Source organism: Hemitrygon akajei, chromosome 9 (genome assembly GCF_048418815.1).
Source record: "Hemitrygon akajei chromosome 9, sHemAka1.3, whole genome shotgun sequence".
Classification (NCBI taxonomy): domain Eukaryota; kingdom Metazoa; phylum Chordata; class Chondrichthyes; order Myliobatiformes; family Dasyatidae; genus Hemitrygon; species Hemitrygon akajei.
Genome location: NC_133132.1, coordinates 23,497,012 through 23,516,276, shown reverse-complemented (window position 1 = coordinate 23,516,276; position 19,265 = coordinate 23,497,012). Strand labels below are relative to the sequence as shown.

The 19,265-nt window shown below is 43.4% G+C and overlaps 1 protein-coding gene across 1 annotated transcript in view; it reads left to right on the top strand.

Annotated features, from left to right (window-relative positions):
- The first annotated feature begins 9,859 nt into the window (after positions 1-9,859).
- Positions 9,860-19,265, top strand: part of ddx51 (DEAD (Asp-Glu-Ala-Asp) box polypeptide 51) — a 56,728-nt gene continuing 47,322 nt past the window's right edge. Inside the window, exons 1-3 of the mRNA XM_073055624.1 lie at positions 9,860-9,931; positions 11,431-11,822; positions 17,034-17,230. Coding sequence (XP_072911725.1) covers positions 9,909-9,931; positions 11,431-11,822; positions 17,034-17,230 — 612 coding nt within the window. The 5' untranslated portion in view covers positions 9,860-9,908. The remainder of the gene's footprint in view (positions 9,932-11,430; positions 11,823-17,033; positions 17,231-19,265) is intronic.

The window sequence follows — 19,265 nt, the reverse complement described above, 5'->3', positions numbered from 1 at the left end:
AGCTCACATACTGCGTGAAGTTGGGCAGTGTTCCAGCCAATGTAACATGGTTGAAGTCACCCGAGATGGTAATGAGGGCACTCGGGTTCTTTGTTCTATGTAAAACATTTACTCCAAGGAGAGGCTGAGAGATATCTCCGACCCAGAATTGTATTTTTTGTAGATGAGGACCAGGCTGTGCTTCATCTGGTCTGGTTTTCCGTCTTCCAGCACCATGTGAACATCCATGAATATTGATCAGAGGTATATTGCAGCTTTTAGCAATGGTTTTGGTCATACATTTTAGCTTAGCTCTGGAATCTAAAACATAATTCAACACATTTGTTTTCAATTAGTAAATTACGTTCTCTCTGTCAGGGCAAGCAAATGCTGCAAGGAAGTAGCCATTTTTCAAACCATGAGACTGCATTCCAAAAGTTGTCTTTGTTGATCACTTGTTGATGAAACTGTACTGTCTGGTCAGAGTCTTCCATCATTGGTGAGGCTGGTGCTTGATCTTATTTCCATTAACCACATTTCTGTCCAAACAATTCTAGTCCAATGTCCCATTTTAACACAACAGTACCATGCTCTTTCAGGGACTTGCTCTTGCATCTATGGTTGGTCAATGGGTAGTCCTGCCTGTAATGCTTTACCTATACTTCCATGTCTCCGTCCATCACAGCATTGGAAAAAAGTTGTGGAGGTTTGCAAACTCCATCATGGACACTGGCCTTCCCACTGTTGAGGACATCTTCAAAAGGTAAACACAAAGTACGCTGCAGATGCTGTGGTCAAATCAACATGTACAAACAAGCTGGATGAACTCAGCAGGTTGGGCAGCATCAGTTGAAATGTGCAGTCAACGTTTCGGGCCGAGACCCTTCGTCAGGACTGAAGAAGGAGGGGGCAGTGGCCCTATAAAGAAGGTGGGGGGAGGGTGGAATGAGCCAGGTTCACCTTCATTTTGAAAAAACCAATCAGAGGAAAGATCAAGGGGTGGGAGAAGGGAAGCAGGAAGGGGATAGGCAGGAGAGGTGAAGAAGGAATCTAAGGGGAAAGCACTATGGGTAGTAGAAGAAGGCAGAATCATGATAGAGGTGATAGGCAGCTAGAAGAGGAGGCAGAGTGAAAGTGGGATGGGGAAGAGAGAGGGAGGGAATTACCAGAAGTTGGAGAATTCGATGTTCGTAGCAAGGGGCTGGAGACTACCCAGACGGTGTATGAGGTGTTGTTCCTCCAATCTGAGTTTGGCCTCATCATGGCAGTAGAGGAGGCCATGTATGGACATATCCAAATGGGAATGTGAAGCAGATACGTCCATACATGGCCTCCTCTACTTTCCTCAGCCTGCTGCTATTAGGCTTCGTTCATGCAACCACTCATCAATGGCATTCTTACCACCTGTTAGATTCTGCTTATCCTCTCCTATTAACTTTACACACCACCTGAACGACTTGACAAGGTGATAACATGGTGGACAGAATTTGTTTGCCATCATATGGGGCAGGTTGTACATATTCTTAATACACTGAGTTTCAGTCCAGGGCTCTGAACTCATTTTTCAGGGTGTGGGGTCTCTTTTAAACCATTTAGCTATCTTCTCAGGTTCTAGAGATAGGTGAGAAAATTACTATCTTCTTTCAGAGAATCTGTTCTAATTTTCCCCATTGTTTTATTTGTCTGGTCTATAATGGAGCTGGTCAAGACATGGCTGCCAGTCGGAATTTTCTCATCCTTGTCAACATCAGTTGGATCACTAGAGGAGGCTGTGATATCGGAGTCATGTCCATTCTGTAATTGTTCAGAACGAGGTGCTGCTTTGGATTATTGTCCCAAGGGGAGGGTCAGTGACAGGACCACTCTTCTGAGGACCTCACTGTGAGGGCCTCAGCTTAGTTTGTCTCTGAGCTTTGTACAGTTCATTTCAACTCGATCACACTTCTGCATTTTTTTTCTCAATTGTTCAGTTAATTTACAGATTTCCTCTAGATATTTTCCTGTCTCTATCATACTGACTTATGAACCTGCAGGTTTCGTTTACTGTGGACTGTTGCTTTAAAAGCGTCTAAGTAAGGCGGGATTATGACGTCAGTCACATGTGTTGCAGTCTCTGCAGATTAAAATACAGAGAGAGAGAGAGTAACCAGCTACTCTCACAGTCTTCACAAGACTTGGAACTACAAACTGCCGGGGCAAGTTTGCTCCAGTATGGGTGTCTGTCACTTCATATAATCCAATAGGAGTGGATTTTGGGATATCTTGTGGGACCACTTGTGTAGCCCTTGCCTGGGTATGTTATGTGGTAACCATTCGAAGACGATATTCCTGTGACAGGTCAATTTCAGTGATAATTTGTATGTGGATTTGGAACGATACGATGGACAAGATCTATGGCGACTGTTATCTCGTTTCCAGCGTGGAACCTGTGGAATACTATGTACTTCTCTCTCCATTACAACCTGGATTACAAATATCTCTCTCCCATCATTTATTATGTGGATTACTGAACTTTCCTACTTTACCATCTCGAGACTCTGAGCCTTGTTCCCCCCAAGCTCAATACAGTTTGGGAGCTATATTTATACATATATACTCATAACACTGTTAACTTCTGTTTATCGTGGTTTAAGTTACTATATTATAAGTAGTTACTAATAAAGATAGTGGTTTTAACATCAAAAACAGACTCCATGTGTAATCTATTGCTGCTGGTTTGCTTCTAAAACGCTACAGTTCGTAACAGTCATTTGTCACTATTCTCCCTTTCCTTCCTCAGTTAGTGCAGATTTCCCCTTTAGATTTCTCACATGCAGACTTTGTAACTGAACATGTCCTCTTGATTGCCAGCATCCATCAGGTTTTCTTTCCCTCAGGCATTCTTTGGATCTTACCCCAGGCCCTTCTGACATCATCCAGCAGTCAGATTGCATTAGAGCAGGGGTTCCCAACCTGGGGTCCATGGGGCCCCTTGCTTAATGGTATTGGTGCATGGCATAAAAAGGGCAGGGAACCCTTGCATTAGACTCAGCGCTGATGGTTTACCTCGTATTGTTTTCTTCACTGGTCATATCCTGTTGGAATACTTTGTTTAAAGGAGAACTCAAACCCGCAGTCACGGGTTCAAACATAACAACTGGTGGATCAGTTCCCCCTTTTCTGATTCTCCTACTATATGTGTAGACATAGAATAATTGTTTGTTTACTGGGGTCTATAACCTGAATCTTTGGGAGCCATTAGCTCAAATCAATAAATTATACGATTGAAATTCAGATAGTCTATACATAGCTGAATAGATTACACAGAATGGTCATTTCACTTAAAATAGAGCAGAGAAGAGGATCCCCAGGTTGGTTTATTAATGTCACATATACCAAAACACAGTGAAAAGCTTGTCTTTTTATATAGTTCATACAGGTCAAGTGCACTGAGGTAGAACAAGGTAAAACAGTAACAGTACAGAATAAAGTGTAACAACAACAGAGAAAGTGCAATGCAGGAAAACACTGAAGTGTAAGATCATACCAAGGTAGATTGTGAACTTAAGTGCCCAACTTATTGTCCAAGAGGTCTGTTCAAGTGGGAACAAAACTGTCCCTGAACCTGATGGTACGTATTTTCTGCCTGATGGGAGATATGGGTGGTGTCTTTGATTATGCTGGCTGCTTTACCGAGATGGTGACAGACAGAGTCCATAGAAGGGAGACTGGCTTCAGTAATGTGCTGAACTGTGTCCACAACTCTCTACAATTTCTGGTGGTCACGTTCAGAGTTGCTGCAATACCTAGCTGTTACACATCCAGATTGGATGCTTTATATGGCGCACCGATAAAAATTGGTAAGGATGACAGAGATATTAAATGGCATTGAGGTTAGAACTGTGTGCTTTTCAGACAAAAAGGAAAGTAAAGAGCACACCGCAACTTTCTACCTTGTCTGAGATTCTTCCTGTCCTTAATTCTCTTGTCTACCTTGTTTGTGACACTAAGTTGTCAGATCCGGAGGTGAATTTGTACAGAAAATTCTTCAGAAGAAAGAGGCAAAAATCCTGTGGTTACAGCTTTTTAAAAAATATTAGATATTCATCATAATTCAGGTCAGACAGGGCCAGCGTGTACCAGCAAGCAAGGCAGGAAGTAACTAAGGAGCTTGAGCACATGCTGTAATGAAAATATTTAAAAATTCATTTCTTGTTCTTCTCTGATTCAGCAGGAAGAGGTATCTGCAAACAATGGAGGCACTACATATATGTTAAAGGTTAAAGAAATTATTAGTGTTTGTATAATGAATAAAATACAGAAAAGAGCTAAAAGATTAATGAAGGGACAACCACTCCACACAATATACCACCAGAGGGAACCACAGATGCCCAACAGCTTTTTCTCTTGTCTCAATGTCTCTATCTCCAACTCTTAGCACTTGTTGTGACCTAGCCTAAGATAATATTCCCATTTTCACGAAGAAATTGCCCCTTTTTATACCCTTAAGATTCCTTCAAAAATCTATTATAACATTTACCCAGTTCTTTTACAAACATGTTTTTCACTCTCAAGGCTGTAGACTGGTATTCTCACTAATGTGTCAAAACATAAATCTGGTCTGGTTTCCCCTTGTACGTTCTCAAACGTTCCCACACCCCAGACTAACACTATTTTGTCTTACAAATTTCCACTTTGTGCTACACATTTTACCATATACCAAGGAGGAATCCAATTTAACTCTTTCCTTATATATGCTCTCCTTTTATGCTGCTAAGCAATTTGAACTGGTTTAGATAAAAAATAGTGTGCAGGTAGTGCCTGAGTCACAATACCTAACAGACAGACACAACAAAAACAGTCTGAACCCTAACCCTCATTTTGGAGAGGGAGGGAGAGCAGCCAGATGTCTTGATACATATTGGTACCAATGACATAGGAAAGAAAAGCAATGAGATCCTGAAAAGAGATTTTAGAGAGCTAGGTAGAAAGCTGAGAAGCAGGACCTCCCAGGTAGTAATTTCTGTACTGCTGCCTTTACCACACGCCAGTGAGGATAGAAACAGGATGATTTGGCAGATAAATGCCAAATGGTTGAGAAGCTGGTGGAGGGGGCAGGGCTTCAGGTCTTTGGATAATTCGGATCTCTTCTGGGGGAGGTATGACCTGTTCAGAAGTGATGGGTTGCACCTGAACCTGACAGGGAGACTGATATTCTCACGGGCAGGTTCTCACAGAGCTGTTGGGGTGGGTTTAAACTAATTTGGCAGGGGGGTGGGAACTGGAGTGATGGGACTCAGGATAGGACATAGTAAAAAAGTAAAGATAACATGCAGTCAGACTGTCAGGAAGGGCAGGTAGGTGATGGGACATAGTCACAACCAACAGGGTGAGTATCATTACATTAGGGATGCAAAATCAAAAGGGTAGCAAATACAGTACTCAAGGTGTTGTTTCTCAATGTGCGGAGTATAAGAAATAAGGTGGATGATTGTGTTGCACTATTACAGATAGTCAAGTATGATGTTATGGCCATCACTGAATCTTGGCTGAAGGATGGTTGTAGTTAGGAGCTGAATGTCCAAGGTTACACGTTGTATTGGAGGGATAGGAAGGTAGGCAGAGGAGGAGGCATGGCTGTACTGGTAAAGAGTGGCATCAAATCAGTAGGAAGATGTGACATAGGATCAGAAGATGCTGAATCCTTGTGGGTTGAGTTAAGAAACTGCAAGGGTAAAAGGCCTTCCAACTGTGGCTGGGAGGTGGACCACAGGTTACAACAGGAAATAGAAAAGGCATGTCAAAATGACAATGTTATGATTGTCATGGGAGATTTTAACATGCAGATTGATTGAGAAAATCAGGTTGGTAATGAATCTCAAGGGAGTAAGTTTGTTGAATGCCTAAGAGAGGGCTTTTTGGAGCAGTTTGTTGTTGAGCCTAATAGAGGATCAGCTATACTGGATTGGGTGTTATGAAATGAACCGGAGGTGATCAGGGAGCTTAAGGTAAAAGAACCCTTAGGAACCAGCGATCACAATATGATTGAGTTCAACTTGAAATTTGGTAGGAAGAGAGTAAAGTCTGATGTAGCAATATTTCAGTGGAGTAAGAGAAATTACAGTGGGATGAGAGAGGAGTTGGCCAAAGTAAATTGGAAGGAGCAAACACGAGGAAATCTGCAGATGCTGGAAATTCAAACAACACACACAAAATGCTGGTGGAACACAGCAGGCCAGGCAGCATCTGTAAGGAGAAGCACTGTTGATGTTTCAGGCCGAGACCCTTCGTCAGGATGAATTGGAAGAATTGGAAGGAGCTGCTGGCAGGGATGTCAGCAGAGCAGTGATGGTGTGTGTTTCTGGGAAAAGTAAGGAAGGTGCAGGAAATATGTATTCCAAAACTGAAGAAATACTCAAATGAGGTTGGTAATGAATCTCAAATACACAACCGTGGCTGACAAGGGAAGTCAAAGCTAATGTAAAAGCAAAAGAGAGAGCATACAACAAAGCAAAAATCAATGGGAAGACAGAGGATTGGAAAGTTTTAAAAAACCTGCAGAAAGCAACTAAAAGAATCATTAGAAGGGAAAAGATGAAATATGAAATCAAGCTAGCAAATAATATTAAAGTGGATAGTAAAAGTTTTTTCATGTATGTTAAAAATAAAAGAGAAATGAGAGTGGTTATAGGACCACTAGAAAATGAGGCAGGAGAAATAATAACGGGGGACAAGGAGAAGGCCAATGAACTAAATGAGTATTTTGCATCATTCTTCACTGTGGAAGACACTAGCAGTGTGTCGGATGTTGTAGTGTGTGAGGGAAGAGAAGTGAGTGCAGTTACTGTTACAAGAGAGAAGGTGCTCAAAAAGCTGAAAAACCTAAAAGTACACAAATCACCCAGACCAGAGGAACTGCACCCTAGGGTTCTGAAAGAGGTGGCATTAGAGATTGTGGCGGCATTAGAAATAATCTTTCAAAAATCATTGGACTCTGGCATGGAACCTGTTGGAATTATCTGAGGAGATTACAAGTAGGATAGATAAAGGGGATTCAGTGGGTGTTATATATTTGGGCTTTCAGAAGGCTTTGACAAGGTGCCACACATGAGGCTGCTTACCAAGTTAAGAGCCCATAGTTACTAAGGTGGTTAGAGCATTGGCTTATTGGAAGAGGGCAGTGAGTGGGAAAAAAAGGATCCTTGTCTGGTTGGCTGCCAGTGACTAGCGGTGTTCCACAGGGATCGGTGTTGGGGCCGCTTCTCTTTATGCTGTATATCAATGATTTAGATGATGGAATAGATGGCTTTGTTGCCAAGTTAGCAGCTGATACAAACAATAGTGGAGGGGCAGGTAATGTCAAGTAAACAGGTAGGATGCAGAAGGACTTGGACAGATTAGGAGAATGGGCATGCAAGTGGCAAATGAAATACAACATTGGAAAATGCACTTTGGTAGTAGTGCTACTACCAAATGTCTGGACTACTTTCTAATCAGGGAGAAAATCCAATAATCTGAGATGCAAAGGGTCTTGGGAGCCTTTGTGCAGAACACCCTTAAGGTCAACTTGCAGGTAGAGTTGGTGGTGAGGAATGCAAATGCAATGTTAGCATTCATTTCAAGAAGTCTAGAATACAAGAGCAAGGATGTGATGCTGAGACTTTATAAGGCACTGGTGAGGTCTCACCTTGAGCAATGTGAACAGTTTTGGGCTCCTCATCTTAGAAGAGATGTGCTGGCATTGGGGAGGGCCCAGAGGAAGTTCACAAGGATGATTCCATGAATGAAAGGGAATCATACAAGGAACATTTGATCGCTCTGGGTCTGTACTCACTGGAATTTAGGATGGGGGAGGGTCTCATTGAAACCTTTTGAATGTTGAAAGGTCTAGACAGAGTAGATGTGGAAAGGATGTTTCCATTGGTGGCACAGTCTAGGACAAGAAGGCACAGCTGCAGGATAGAGGGGCATCCATTTAAAACAGCGATGCAGAGAAATTCCTTTAGCTAGAGGGTGGTGAATTTGTGGAATTTGTTGCCACATGAAGCTGTGGAGGCCAGGTTGTTGGGTGTATTTAAGGCAGAGCTAAATAGGTTCTTGGTTGGACGTGGCATCAAGGTTATGGGGAGAAGGCCAGGAAATGGGGTTGAGGAGGAGAAAAAAGGGATTAGCCATGATTAAATGGCGGAGCAGACTCGATGGGCCAAATAGACTAATTCTACTCCTATGTCTTATGGTCTAATCCAACAAAGGTGATTCTGAGAGGTCTGCATTTATATTATTGAAGGGACTAGAACTGTTAAATCTGGAATAATTGCCTGAAATGATGACAGAATGGAAGGACTCCATTCAGTCCACCATGTCCACAGTGCTCTCAGTAAGAGCAATCCAGCTCATCCAGAGCCCAACTTATCTGAAAGATGTTACTGAATCTGCTTCCACTACTGTCTCTGGCAATAAATTGTAAACTTTAACTTGCCATGTAAGAACATTCTGTCATGTCCATGTTAATTTTGAATCTTTCCAGCATCTTTATTCTGTCTTTTCGTTTGTCATCCTTACATCAGTTTCTTTCTATTTGGTCAGTCTAAACTTTTAATGACTTAAAATACACCACTTCCCAGATAATCTTTAACCACCTCTGTTCCAGGGAGCTTGGGAGAGGATCTGTTGAGGTGAAGGTATTTCCATCATGGTGTTTGCTAGCAAGTTTCAGGTTTTAGACAGCAATGATGCCACAGTAGCAAAATATTTGCAAATCAGAATGGTGTGTGAATTAGAGGGAACCAGAAAGTGGTCGTGTTCCCCTGCCATTGGCCAATTTAGTGACAGAGATTGTGGTTTCGAAAGGTGGTGTTGTAGTAGCCTGGGTAAATAACTGCAGTGTATTTTGTAGGTGGTGAACACTGTGCTCCAATGGGGCAGGCTGGTACATGGGCTCTGAATGACATGGGCTGATTTGTCCCATATGGCATTGAGCTTCTCAAGAGTTATTGGTATTGCACTTAGTCAGGCAAGTACAATACCATCACACCCCTGACTTATCCCTGCATATGGTGGAAAGGCCTTGAGCTGTTAGCAGGTAAAGTCACTCACTACAGGGTACATCAGACGCTCTGACCTACTCTAGAAACCACAATATTTAAGTAGCTGAGTCTTCAGACAACTGTAACACCCAGGATTGGAGAAGTCAGTGCTTTACACTTCTGTGGTTGTGAGATATCCGAATGTTGTCCAAGTCTGTTTGCATGCAGTTGGGGACTACCTTGTGTGCTGAGTAATTGTGAATGGGATTGTACATCGTGTGGTCATCAGCAACTATCCTCACTTCTGATATGATGGAAGCAAGGTTATTGATGACGTTGGTGGTGATGGTCATCATAAGGAATGACTTCAAGAGGTGACTCATTTTGATGAGAAAATTTGAAACAAAGCAAATTGTAACTGTATCTTGGAAGCAAAAACTGGGAGAAACAAGCAGTCTATTGGAAGAACTCAGCAGGTTGGGCAGTGTCTGAGGGTGGAAAGGAACTCGAGATTTTGGTCGTAAACCTGCATCAGGGCAGCAACGGAGTTTTGACTAGGAACATCAACAATTCTTTCCCCCCACTCCCACCCTCATGACTGTCTCATGAACCTCTGGTTTCATCCTCCTAGGCAATATTCCGGCTTCTGCTCTCTTCCTTTCCAGTCCTTTCGGTCCCAAACGCCGACCGTTCATCTTCCTCCAGAGGCAAATACTGTACGCCTGACCTGTAGAGTTCCTTCAACATTTTATGTCTTTTGCTGCTGTGTGGTTGTTTGAGAGATGGAGCTGACCTCACCTCCCACAGGCCAGTGCTAGTCCTCCATCGCCAGGAGCGCTGTCGCTGTACCAGACTCCCGCTCTGACGTCATGAGAATGCGCCGCCTGGTTGCCCGGTGACGGGAACGGGACGGGCAGCGTGGCCATGGCTCTTTTCCATATGAGCAGGTGGGATCGGACTTCTCCCTCTCTTCTTCCGAGTGGGAGGGAGGAAAATGCTTAAGAGACGGGGAGGCGACTGAGGGGTGTGACGGTGGGTGTAGAGGGTGCTGATGTGAGGAGGTTGGGTTGTGGGTGTGGAGGGGACTGAAGGGAGAAGGTCGCGGTGGTTGCTGTGTTTTGTAACTCCAGAAGCTATAACCCGCAATGAATTATGTAAACTAACAAAGAAAGCTTAATCAAACAATGCTACTGAAATATTAAATACGCTATAGTGGTGAGTGTGAGTGGGGAGACCAGGAAGTGGGAGAGGGAGAGAGGTTATGTGCGGAGTGCGATCCGGATCTTGTAAACTGTTCGAGTACTCCAGTCAAAAGTATGCTGCCCCTCTCACCGTTCTCTGATACTGAGATTCCCGTCCGACACTGTAATTCTCCCACTCTGACCTCGGTCTTTGGCCTCTGACATTGTTTAAACTAAGCTAAGGGAACGGTACCCCATCATCTCTCTGGGCGCATGGTGAGCCTTAGGACGGGATGTTATGATCAACAATTTCAATCAACTAGCTATTACGTTCTTGTGTCTGAACCGCCCATCCATTTGTCCATTGTCTCGTATAGTTTTTCTGTGCAATTCTTACACAGACTGCTTATTTCCAGTATGTTCTTATGTTTCAGATTCCTAGTAACTGCTTTTCTGCATTCACATTTCCAGCATTTATCTTCATTACACACACACACACGCGCGCAAACACACACCTTTCTTTTGTTACCCCTCCTTCGGACAGTTACAGTAGCAATTAACAAGTACTCACGGATCCATCTCCAGTGATATCGACATCATGTATTTTTTAAGCATTCCCTCCCTTTTCTTCATTCTCTATCTGCAAACTCTTTAGCATCTTCAGTTTTGATACAAATTCTGAAATGTTAACTCTGTTTTTCTGTCCACAGGCACTGCCCGATTTGTTGAGTCTTTTTCATCATTTTGTTTAAGTTTCTGAAAAGAAATTGCTGGCAGCTGTGTGAGTAACTGCTAGCAGTGCCCAGCTTAAAAAAAAAAGTGAAGAAAGTACAGGAAGCAGTTACAACAAACAGTAAAGGAACTTTATTTATAGCAAACTCTCCCTAGTGTACTGTGTACTAAAATGTATTATATACTGTTATATTTGAATTTGAAGCTGGCAGGGTGAGTGGTGAGTTACATCTTCAAAGCTATGGAAAAACGAACTATTATGGGGAAGGCAATGAGTTAGCAGATGATGATGATGCATTTGGTTTCATCACATTACAAAATGTGCTGATGGACAGTCATTCCTGTATTTTGTATTGTACAATCTCTTTTTAGTGTCAACTCACTCCAGCCTTGTCATGAAATCATTGGAACAGATTCCTGACTTGTGTAGGAGCCTATTTATTGAATGTAGAAACATAAATCTTCATCTCCAGTGGCTGTGAACTGTTGGCCTGTAGTTACTAACTGTTTTAATGGTCTCTCTTGAACTCTAGGTACCTGGGTGATGATAAACCCACCAACAGTCTGGATGACAAATCCCGATCCCAAATTCTACTGCAGAAGCTTCACCAAGAAGCCAAAGCCAGGCAGCAGCTACTGGTAATCAAGACTGACACCACAGATGCCAAACAGGAAGAGAACTGGGAAAGTGAAATTGTAAAGGAGAGGAAAAGGAAAGCAAAGGAAGAGGTGTCAATTTCAGAAGAAAGTAGGAAGAAAACAAAGCGATTATCTCGAGGCAACAAGGAAAGCAGAAGAAAATCAAAATCCAATGAAGGCTGTGACGCAGAGCTTGTAACTGAGACGTTATGCGAGGAGAATGTAAAGATCAGTGGTGGAATAAAGAGAAAAGGTCACCATAAGTATCACGGCACAAAGGCCACAGGTTTGTGTCTTGAGCTGTGGACAGATGTAGTCAGCATTAATGCATTCGTGAAATATCTATGTCATTTTGTGTATTGAATGCTTGCCCAAATAGAGATCTAAAAGAAGGGAAATTGATTAATTAGTGATAAATTAGAAAACCTCCTGCTTGCTCTTGTGCTCTTTTCAAATTGTTACAACTCTCTCCCCATCCCATCATCCTGCCTTTCCCCTCTGATCCCTCGATATGCTTCCTCCTGGATCACATTACCTTTAAATACTTAATCCTAACACTGACCCAGGTGCCAGTAAGAGTTTTAAGTTGAATAGTGGATCAATACGGTAATAATCATTGCCAGTTCAGGGGATGTGGCAGATGGGATCCATTGGGCAGTAATTATTTAATGAACTCATCTTCATACCGTGTCAGCTAGTATCTGATGGTTGTAAGGCAGGGTGGTAGCCTGGATCATGCTGGATCTGGCCCACCCCTCATTTCTAATCCTAGGCTAGCCCTATGGATTCCAAACTTTGAGGTCTCACATTTGTCCTCCAGCAGGGCAACCTGAGGGTCCTGTTGTTCACTGCTGTAATGCTTTTCACTGTTCCCTAATGTCATAAAACATGGAACAGTACAGCACAGTGCAGGCCCTTCAGCCCACTGGCTTGAGCCACCTCTTATCCTGATCCAAGATCAGTCTAATGAATCACCTCCGGTGAGGTTCCGGAGGATTGGAGGGGTGTGGATATTGTTCCCTTATTCAAGAAAGGGAGTAGAGATAGCCCAGGAAATTATAGACCAATGAGTCTTACTTCAGTGTTTGGTTAGTTGATGGAGAAGATCCTGAGAGGTAGGATTTATGAATATTTGGAGAGGCATAATATGATTAGGAAGAGTCAGCATGGCTTTGTCAAAGGCAGGTTGTGCCTTACAAGCCTGATTGAATTTTATGAAGATGTGACTGAAAACATTGATGAAAGAAGAGCAGTAGATGTTGTGTATATGGATTTCAGCAAGGCATTTGATATGCATGCAAGGCTTACTGAGAAAGTAAGGAGGCATGGGATCCTTGCTTTGTGGATTCAGAATTGGGTTGCCCACAGAAGGCAAAGAGTGGTTGTAGATGGGTCATATTCTGCATGGAGATCGGTGACCAGTGGTGTACCTCGAATCTGTTCTGGGACTCTTTCTCTTCATAATTTTTATAAATGACCTGGATGAGGAAATGGAGGGATGGGTTAGTAAATTTGCTGATGACACATGGGTTGGGGGTGTTGTGGATAGTGTGGAGGGCTGTCAGAGGTTACAGCGGGACATCAATAGGATGCAAAACTGGGCTGAGAAGTGGCAGCACTTCTCAACTAAGTTCAACTCAGATAAGTGTGAGGTGATTCATTTTGGTAGGTCAAATATGATGGCAGAATATAGTATTAATGGTAAGACTCTTGGCAATGTGGAGGTTCAGAGGGATCTTGGGTCCGAGTCCATAGGACACTCAAAGCTGCTGCGCAGGTTGACTGAGTGGTTAAGAAGGCATACGGTGCATTGGCCTTCATCAACTGTGGGATTGAGTTTAGGAGCCGAGAGGTAATGTTACAGCTTTATAGGACCCTGGTCAGACCCCTCTTGTAGTACTGTGCTCAGTTCTGGTCACCTCACTACAGGAAGGATGTGGAAACTATTAAAGGATGCAGAGGAGATTTATAAGGATGTTGCCTGGATTGGGGAGCATGCCTTGTGAGAATAGGTTGAGTGAATTCAGCCATTTTTCCTTGGAATGACGGAGGATGAGAGGTGACCTGATAGAGGTTATGAGAGGCATCGATCATGTGAATAGAGGTTTTTTCTCAGGGCTGAAATGGCTAACACAAGAGGGCACAGTTTTAAGGTGCTTGGAATTAGGTACAGAGGAGATATCAGGGGTGAGTTTTTTACGCAGAGGGTGGTGAGTGTGTGAAGTGCGGCGTCAGTGGAGGTGGCTACAATAGGTCTTTTAAGAGACTCCTGGACAGATACACGGAGCTTAGGAAAATAGAGGGCACTGGGTAACCCGAGGTATTTCCTAAAGTAAGTACATGTTCGGCACAGCATCGTGGACCAAAGGGCCTGTATTCTGCTACACACACAAAATGCTGGTGGAACGCAGCAGGCCAGGCAGCATCTATAGGGAGAAGTGCTGTCGACGTTTCGGGCTGAGACCCTTCGTCAAGACTAACTGAAAGGAAAGATAGTAAGAGATTTGAAAGTAAAAGGGGGAGGGGAAAATGTGAAATGATAGGAGAAGACCGGAGGGGGTGGGATGAAGCTGAGAGCCAGAAAGGTGATTGGCAAAAGGGATATAGAGCTAGAGAAGGGAAAGAATCATGGAACGGGAGGCCTATGGAGAAAGAAAGGGGGAAGGGGAGTACCAGAGGGAGATGGAGAACAGGCAGAGTGATGGGCAGAGAGAGGAAAAAAACCCAAAATATATCAGGGATGGGGTAAGAAGGGGAGGGGGATCAACAGAAGTTAGAGAAGTCAATGTTCATGCCATCAGGTTGGAGGCTACCCAGCCAGTATATAAGGGGTTGTTCCTCCAACCTGAGTGTGGCTTCATCTTGACAGTAGAGGAGGCCATGGATAGACATATCAGAATGGGAATGGGTCGTGGAATTAAAATGTGTGGCCACTGGGAGATCCTGCTTTCTCTGGCGGACAGAGCATAGTTGTTCAGCGAAGTGGTCTCCCAGTCTGCGTCGGGTCTCACCAATATATAAAAGGCCACCCCTCTTTTCCTTAGCTACATCAACAACTGCATTGGTGCTGCCTCCTGCACGCATGCTGAGCTCGTTGACTTCATTAACTTTGCCTCCAACTTTCACCCTGCCCTCAAATTTACCTGGTCCATTTCCGACACCTCCCTCCCCTTTCTAGATCTTTCTGTCTCCATCTCTGGAGACAGCCTATCTACTGATATCTACTGTAAGCCTACAGACTCTCACAGCTACCTGGACTATTCCTCTTCCCACCCTGTCTCTTGCAAAAATGTTATCCCCTTCTCACAATTCCTCCGTCTCCGCTGCATCTGCTCTCAGGATGAGGCTTTTCATTTCAGGACAAAGGAGATGTCTTCCTTTTTTAAACAAAGGGGCTTCTCTTCTTCCACCATCAACTCTGCTCTCAAACACCTCTCTCCCATTTCTCGCATATCTGCCCTCACCCCATCTGCCTGCCACCCCACTCAGGGTAGGGTTCCCCTTGTCCTCACCTACCACCCCACCAGCCTCCGGATCCAACATATAATTCTCCGTAACTTCTGCCACCTCCAGTGGGATCCCACTACCAAGCACATCTTTTCCTCCCCCACCTTTCTGCTTCCCGCAGGGATCGCTCCCTACGCGACTCCCTTTTCCATTCATCCCCCCCATCCCTTCCCACTGATCTCCCTCCTGGCACTTATCCTTGCAAGCGGAACAAGTGCTACACCTGCCCTTACACTTCCTCCCTCACCACCATTCAGGGCCCCAGACAGTCCTTCCAGGTGAGGCGATACTTCACCTGTGAGTCGGCTGGTGTGGTATACTGCGTCCGGTGCTCCCAGTGTGGCCTTTTATATATTGGTGAGACCCGACGCAGACTGGGAGACCGTTTCGCTGAACAACTATGCTCTGTCCGCCAGAGAAAGCAGGATCTCCCAGTGGCCACACATTTTAATTCCATGTCCCATTCCCATTCTGATATGTCTGTCCATGGCCTCCTCTACTGTCAAGATGAAGCCAAACTCAGGTTGGAGGAACAACACCTTATATACCGGCTGGGTAGCCTCCAACCTGATGGCATGAACATTGACTTCTCTAACTTCGTTAATGCCCCTCCTCCCCTTCTTACCCCATCCCTGACATATTTAGTTGTTTTTTTCTCTCTCTCTGCCCATCACTCTGCTTGTTCTCCATCTCCCTCTGGTGCTCCCCCCTCCCTCTTTCTTTCTCCCTAGGCTTCCCGTCCCATGATCCTTTCCCTTCTCCAGCTCTGTATCACTTTTGCCAATCACCTGTCTGGCTCTCACCCCACCCCCTCCGGTCTTCTTCTATCATTTCGCATTTCCCCTCCCCCTCCTACTTTCAAATCTCTTACTATCTTTCCTTTCAGTAAGTCCTGATGAAGGGTCTCGGCCTGAAACGTCGACAGTGCTTCTCCCTATAGATGCTGCCTGGCCTGCTGCACTCCACCAGCATTTTGTGTGTGTTGCTTGAATTTCCAGCATCTGCAGATTTCCTTGTGTTTGCCTGTATTCTACTGTAGGTTTTCTATGTTTCCAACATGAGTTGTAAAGTGTCCTTGAAAGTTAGTTTGTAGCTTGTAGAATCAGTTCAGAGCAGTGGTGATTGATGTTATCCACACCAATTCAGGAGCTTGAAGGTTGTAGGCTTATGAATGTTCCTGAACTGCTAATATGGGACCCTTGGCTTCTGTACTTCTTGCCCATGGTATTAGTGAGAAGAGAACACAGCCTGGATGGTGCGAGCCTTTGATGTATGCTGCTTTCTTGTGCCAGCGCTCCCTGTAAATGTATTCAATGGTAGGGAGGGCTTTGCCTCTGATGGACTGGCAGCATTCATCACTTTCTGTAGCCTTTTCCATGTCTGGCATTGGGGTCAAGGTCTCTCTCACTGGTGAACACTGAAGCAAAGCATTTATTAAGGGGGATTTAGAAACAATGAAAGAAGGATCTCAGCCGAAAACATTCACTTTTTACTCATTTCCATAGATGCTACCTGACCTGCTGAGCTCCTTCAGCATTTTGTTCATGTTGCTCTGGATTTCCACCATCTGTAGACTTGCTTGTATTTATAAATAAAAATAAAGATGGTTAATTTTTTTTTAAAAAGCCACTTAAATATTTAACTGGCAAAATCAATTGAAACAGTAAGTGAAATAAAATAGAAACAATCAATTTATCTTCACTTGTTATGAAATATGGCAGTCCCTTTCAAAAGAAGGAGAAAGTTTGATGACCCTGTGGATGTCATAGGTCCTGATTTGGTGAAGAGCAGCAACTTGTTATGATGTCTGTTCGTATTCATACAGATATGTCAATGGTTCCATCTCATGAATGTATTATTAAATGGTGGTTGCTTGTCAATGTGGCAGTTACAACTCAAAAATGAATTTGCCTGAAGAGGACAGCTTCTTAAATTGTTTTGCTGTACAGTAATGTGCTGACGTGTCTGCTTTACTGATTCTCCACTGCAGATGAAGTTACTGATGATGATTCAAGACCACTGAATGTATCTGGAGAACTAATTAAGCTGCAAGGAAAGGAGAATGAAAATTTGGAGAAAGCAGAGCAACACGAAGGAGAAAAAGATCAAAATGATAATCAGACATCAACTGTTCCCACATCCACATTCACCATCCTAGGAGGTTTTATGAGGAAAAATATTCAAAAGGTTAATAAAATTATGAAAAAAATTATTTTGAAAATGATAACTTGAAAGGGTATCCAAAGTTTGTTTTATTTGGATAAAAAGAGCTTTATTCCATTGCCCATGCTACCCCTACCCATGAATGTTTGATAGGTCAGAGAGGAGAGTTTCTTTTTAAAAAATCTATATCACCCTGTATTAACATAGAACATTACAGCCCAGTTCAGGCCTTTTGTGCCAAACTTTTAACCCACTATAAATTCAATTTAACCCTTCCTCCCTACATAACTCTTAATCTTTCTATCATCCATGTGTTTATTCAAATATTATTGAATTTTTTGAAGTAGTTACGAGGAATGTTGACGAGGGTAAGGCAGTGGATGTAGTCTATATGGACTTCAGCAAGGCCTTTGACAAAGTTCCACATGGAAGGTTAGTTAAGAAGGTTCAGTCGTTAGGTATTAATGCTGGAGTAATAAAATGGATTCAACAGTGGCTAGATGGGAGATGCCAGAGAGTAGTGGTGGATAATTGTTTATCGGGATGGAGGCCGGTGACTAGCGGGGTGCCTCAGGGATCTGTTTTGGGCCCAATGTTGTTTGTAATATACATAAATGATCTGGATGATGGGGTGGTAAATTGGATTAGTAAGTATGCTGATGATACTAAGGTAGGAGGTGTTGTGGATAATGAGGTGGGTTTTCAAAGCTTGCAGGGAGATTTATGCCGGTTAGAAGAATGGGCTGAACGTTGGCAGATGGAGTTTAATGCTGAGAAGTGTGAGGTTCTACATTTTGGCAGGAATAATCCAAATAGAACATACAGGGTAAATGGTAGGGCATTGAGGAATGCAGTGGAACAGAGAGATCTAGGAATAACAGTGCATAGTTCCCTGAAGGTGGAGTCTCATGTAGATAGGGTGGTGAAGAAGGCTTTTGGAACGCTGGCCTTTATAAATCAGAGCATTGAGTACAGAAGTTGGGATGTAATGTTAAAATTGTGCAAGGCATTGGTAAGGCCAAATTTGGAATATTGTGTACAGTTCTGGTCACCGAATTATAGGAAAGATATCAATAAATTAGAGAGAGTGCAGAGACGATTTACTAGGATGTTACCAGGGTTTCAGCACTTAAGTTACAGAGAAAGGTTGAACAAGTTAGGTCTCTATTCATTGGAGCGTAGAAGGTTGAGGGGGGATTTGATCGAGGTATTTAAAATGTTGAGAGGGATAGATAGAGTTGACGTGAATAGGCTGTTTCCATTGAGAGTAGGGGAGATTCAAACGAGAGGACATGATTTGAGAGTTAGGGGGCAAAAGTTTAAGGGAAACACGAGGGGGTATTTCTTTACTCAGAGAGTGATAGCTGTGTGGAATGAGCTTCCTGTAGAAGTAGTAGAGGCCAGTTCAGTTGTGTCATTTAAGGTAAAATTGGATAGGTATATGGATAGGAAAGGAGTGGAGGGTTATGGGCTGAGTGCGGGTAGGTGGGACTAGGTGAGATTAAGAGTTCGGCACGGACTAGGAGGGCCGGAATGGCCTGTTTCCGTGCTGTGATTGTTATATATATGGTTATTACTTAAGTGTCCCTAATATATTACCATGCCTCTACCACCACCCTTGGGAAGGTGTTCCATGCATCCACTGCTCTCTGTTATATTTAAAAAAAACAACTCACCTCTGACATCCCCCCTATACTTTCCTTTAATCACCTTAAAATTATGCTGCCTTGTATTAGCCATTTTTGTCCTAGAAAAAGATCTCTGCTATCCACTCTATCTATGCTTTTATCATCCTCTATACTTCTGCAACTTGCCTCTCATTTTCCTTCACACCAAAGAGGAAAAGCCCTAGCTCGCTCAACCTATCTTCATAATACTTGGCCTCAAGTCCATCTCCTGTGCACCCTCTCTAAAGTATAATTTAATCATGAAAGGTCAGACTATAGAGAACCTCATTCTCAATTTAACATTTGTTTCTTCTGCAATGCTAATGTTTGAAAGGCCACTAAAGGGATCTTTATTCTGCATCTCACTCCTACTATTCTTGTCCATGGAATGT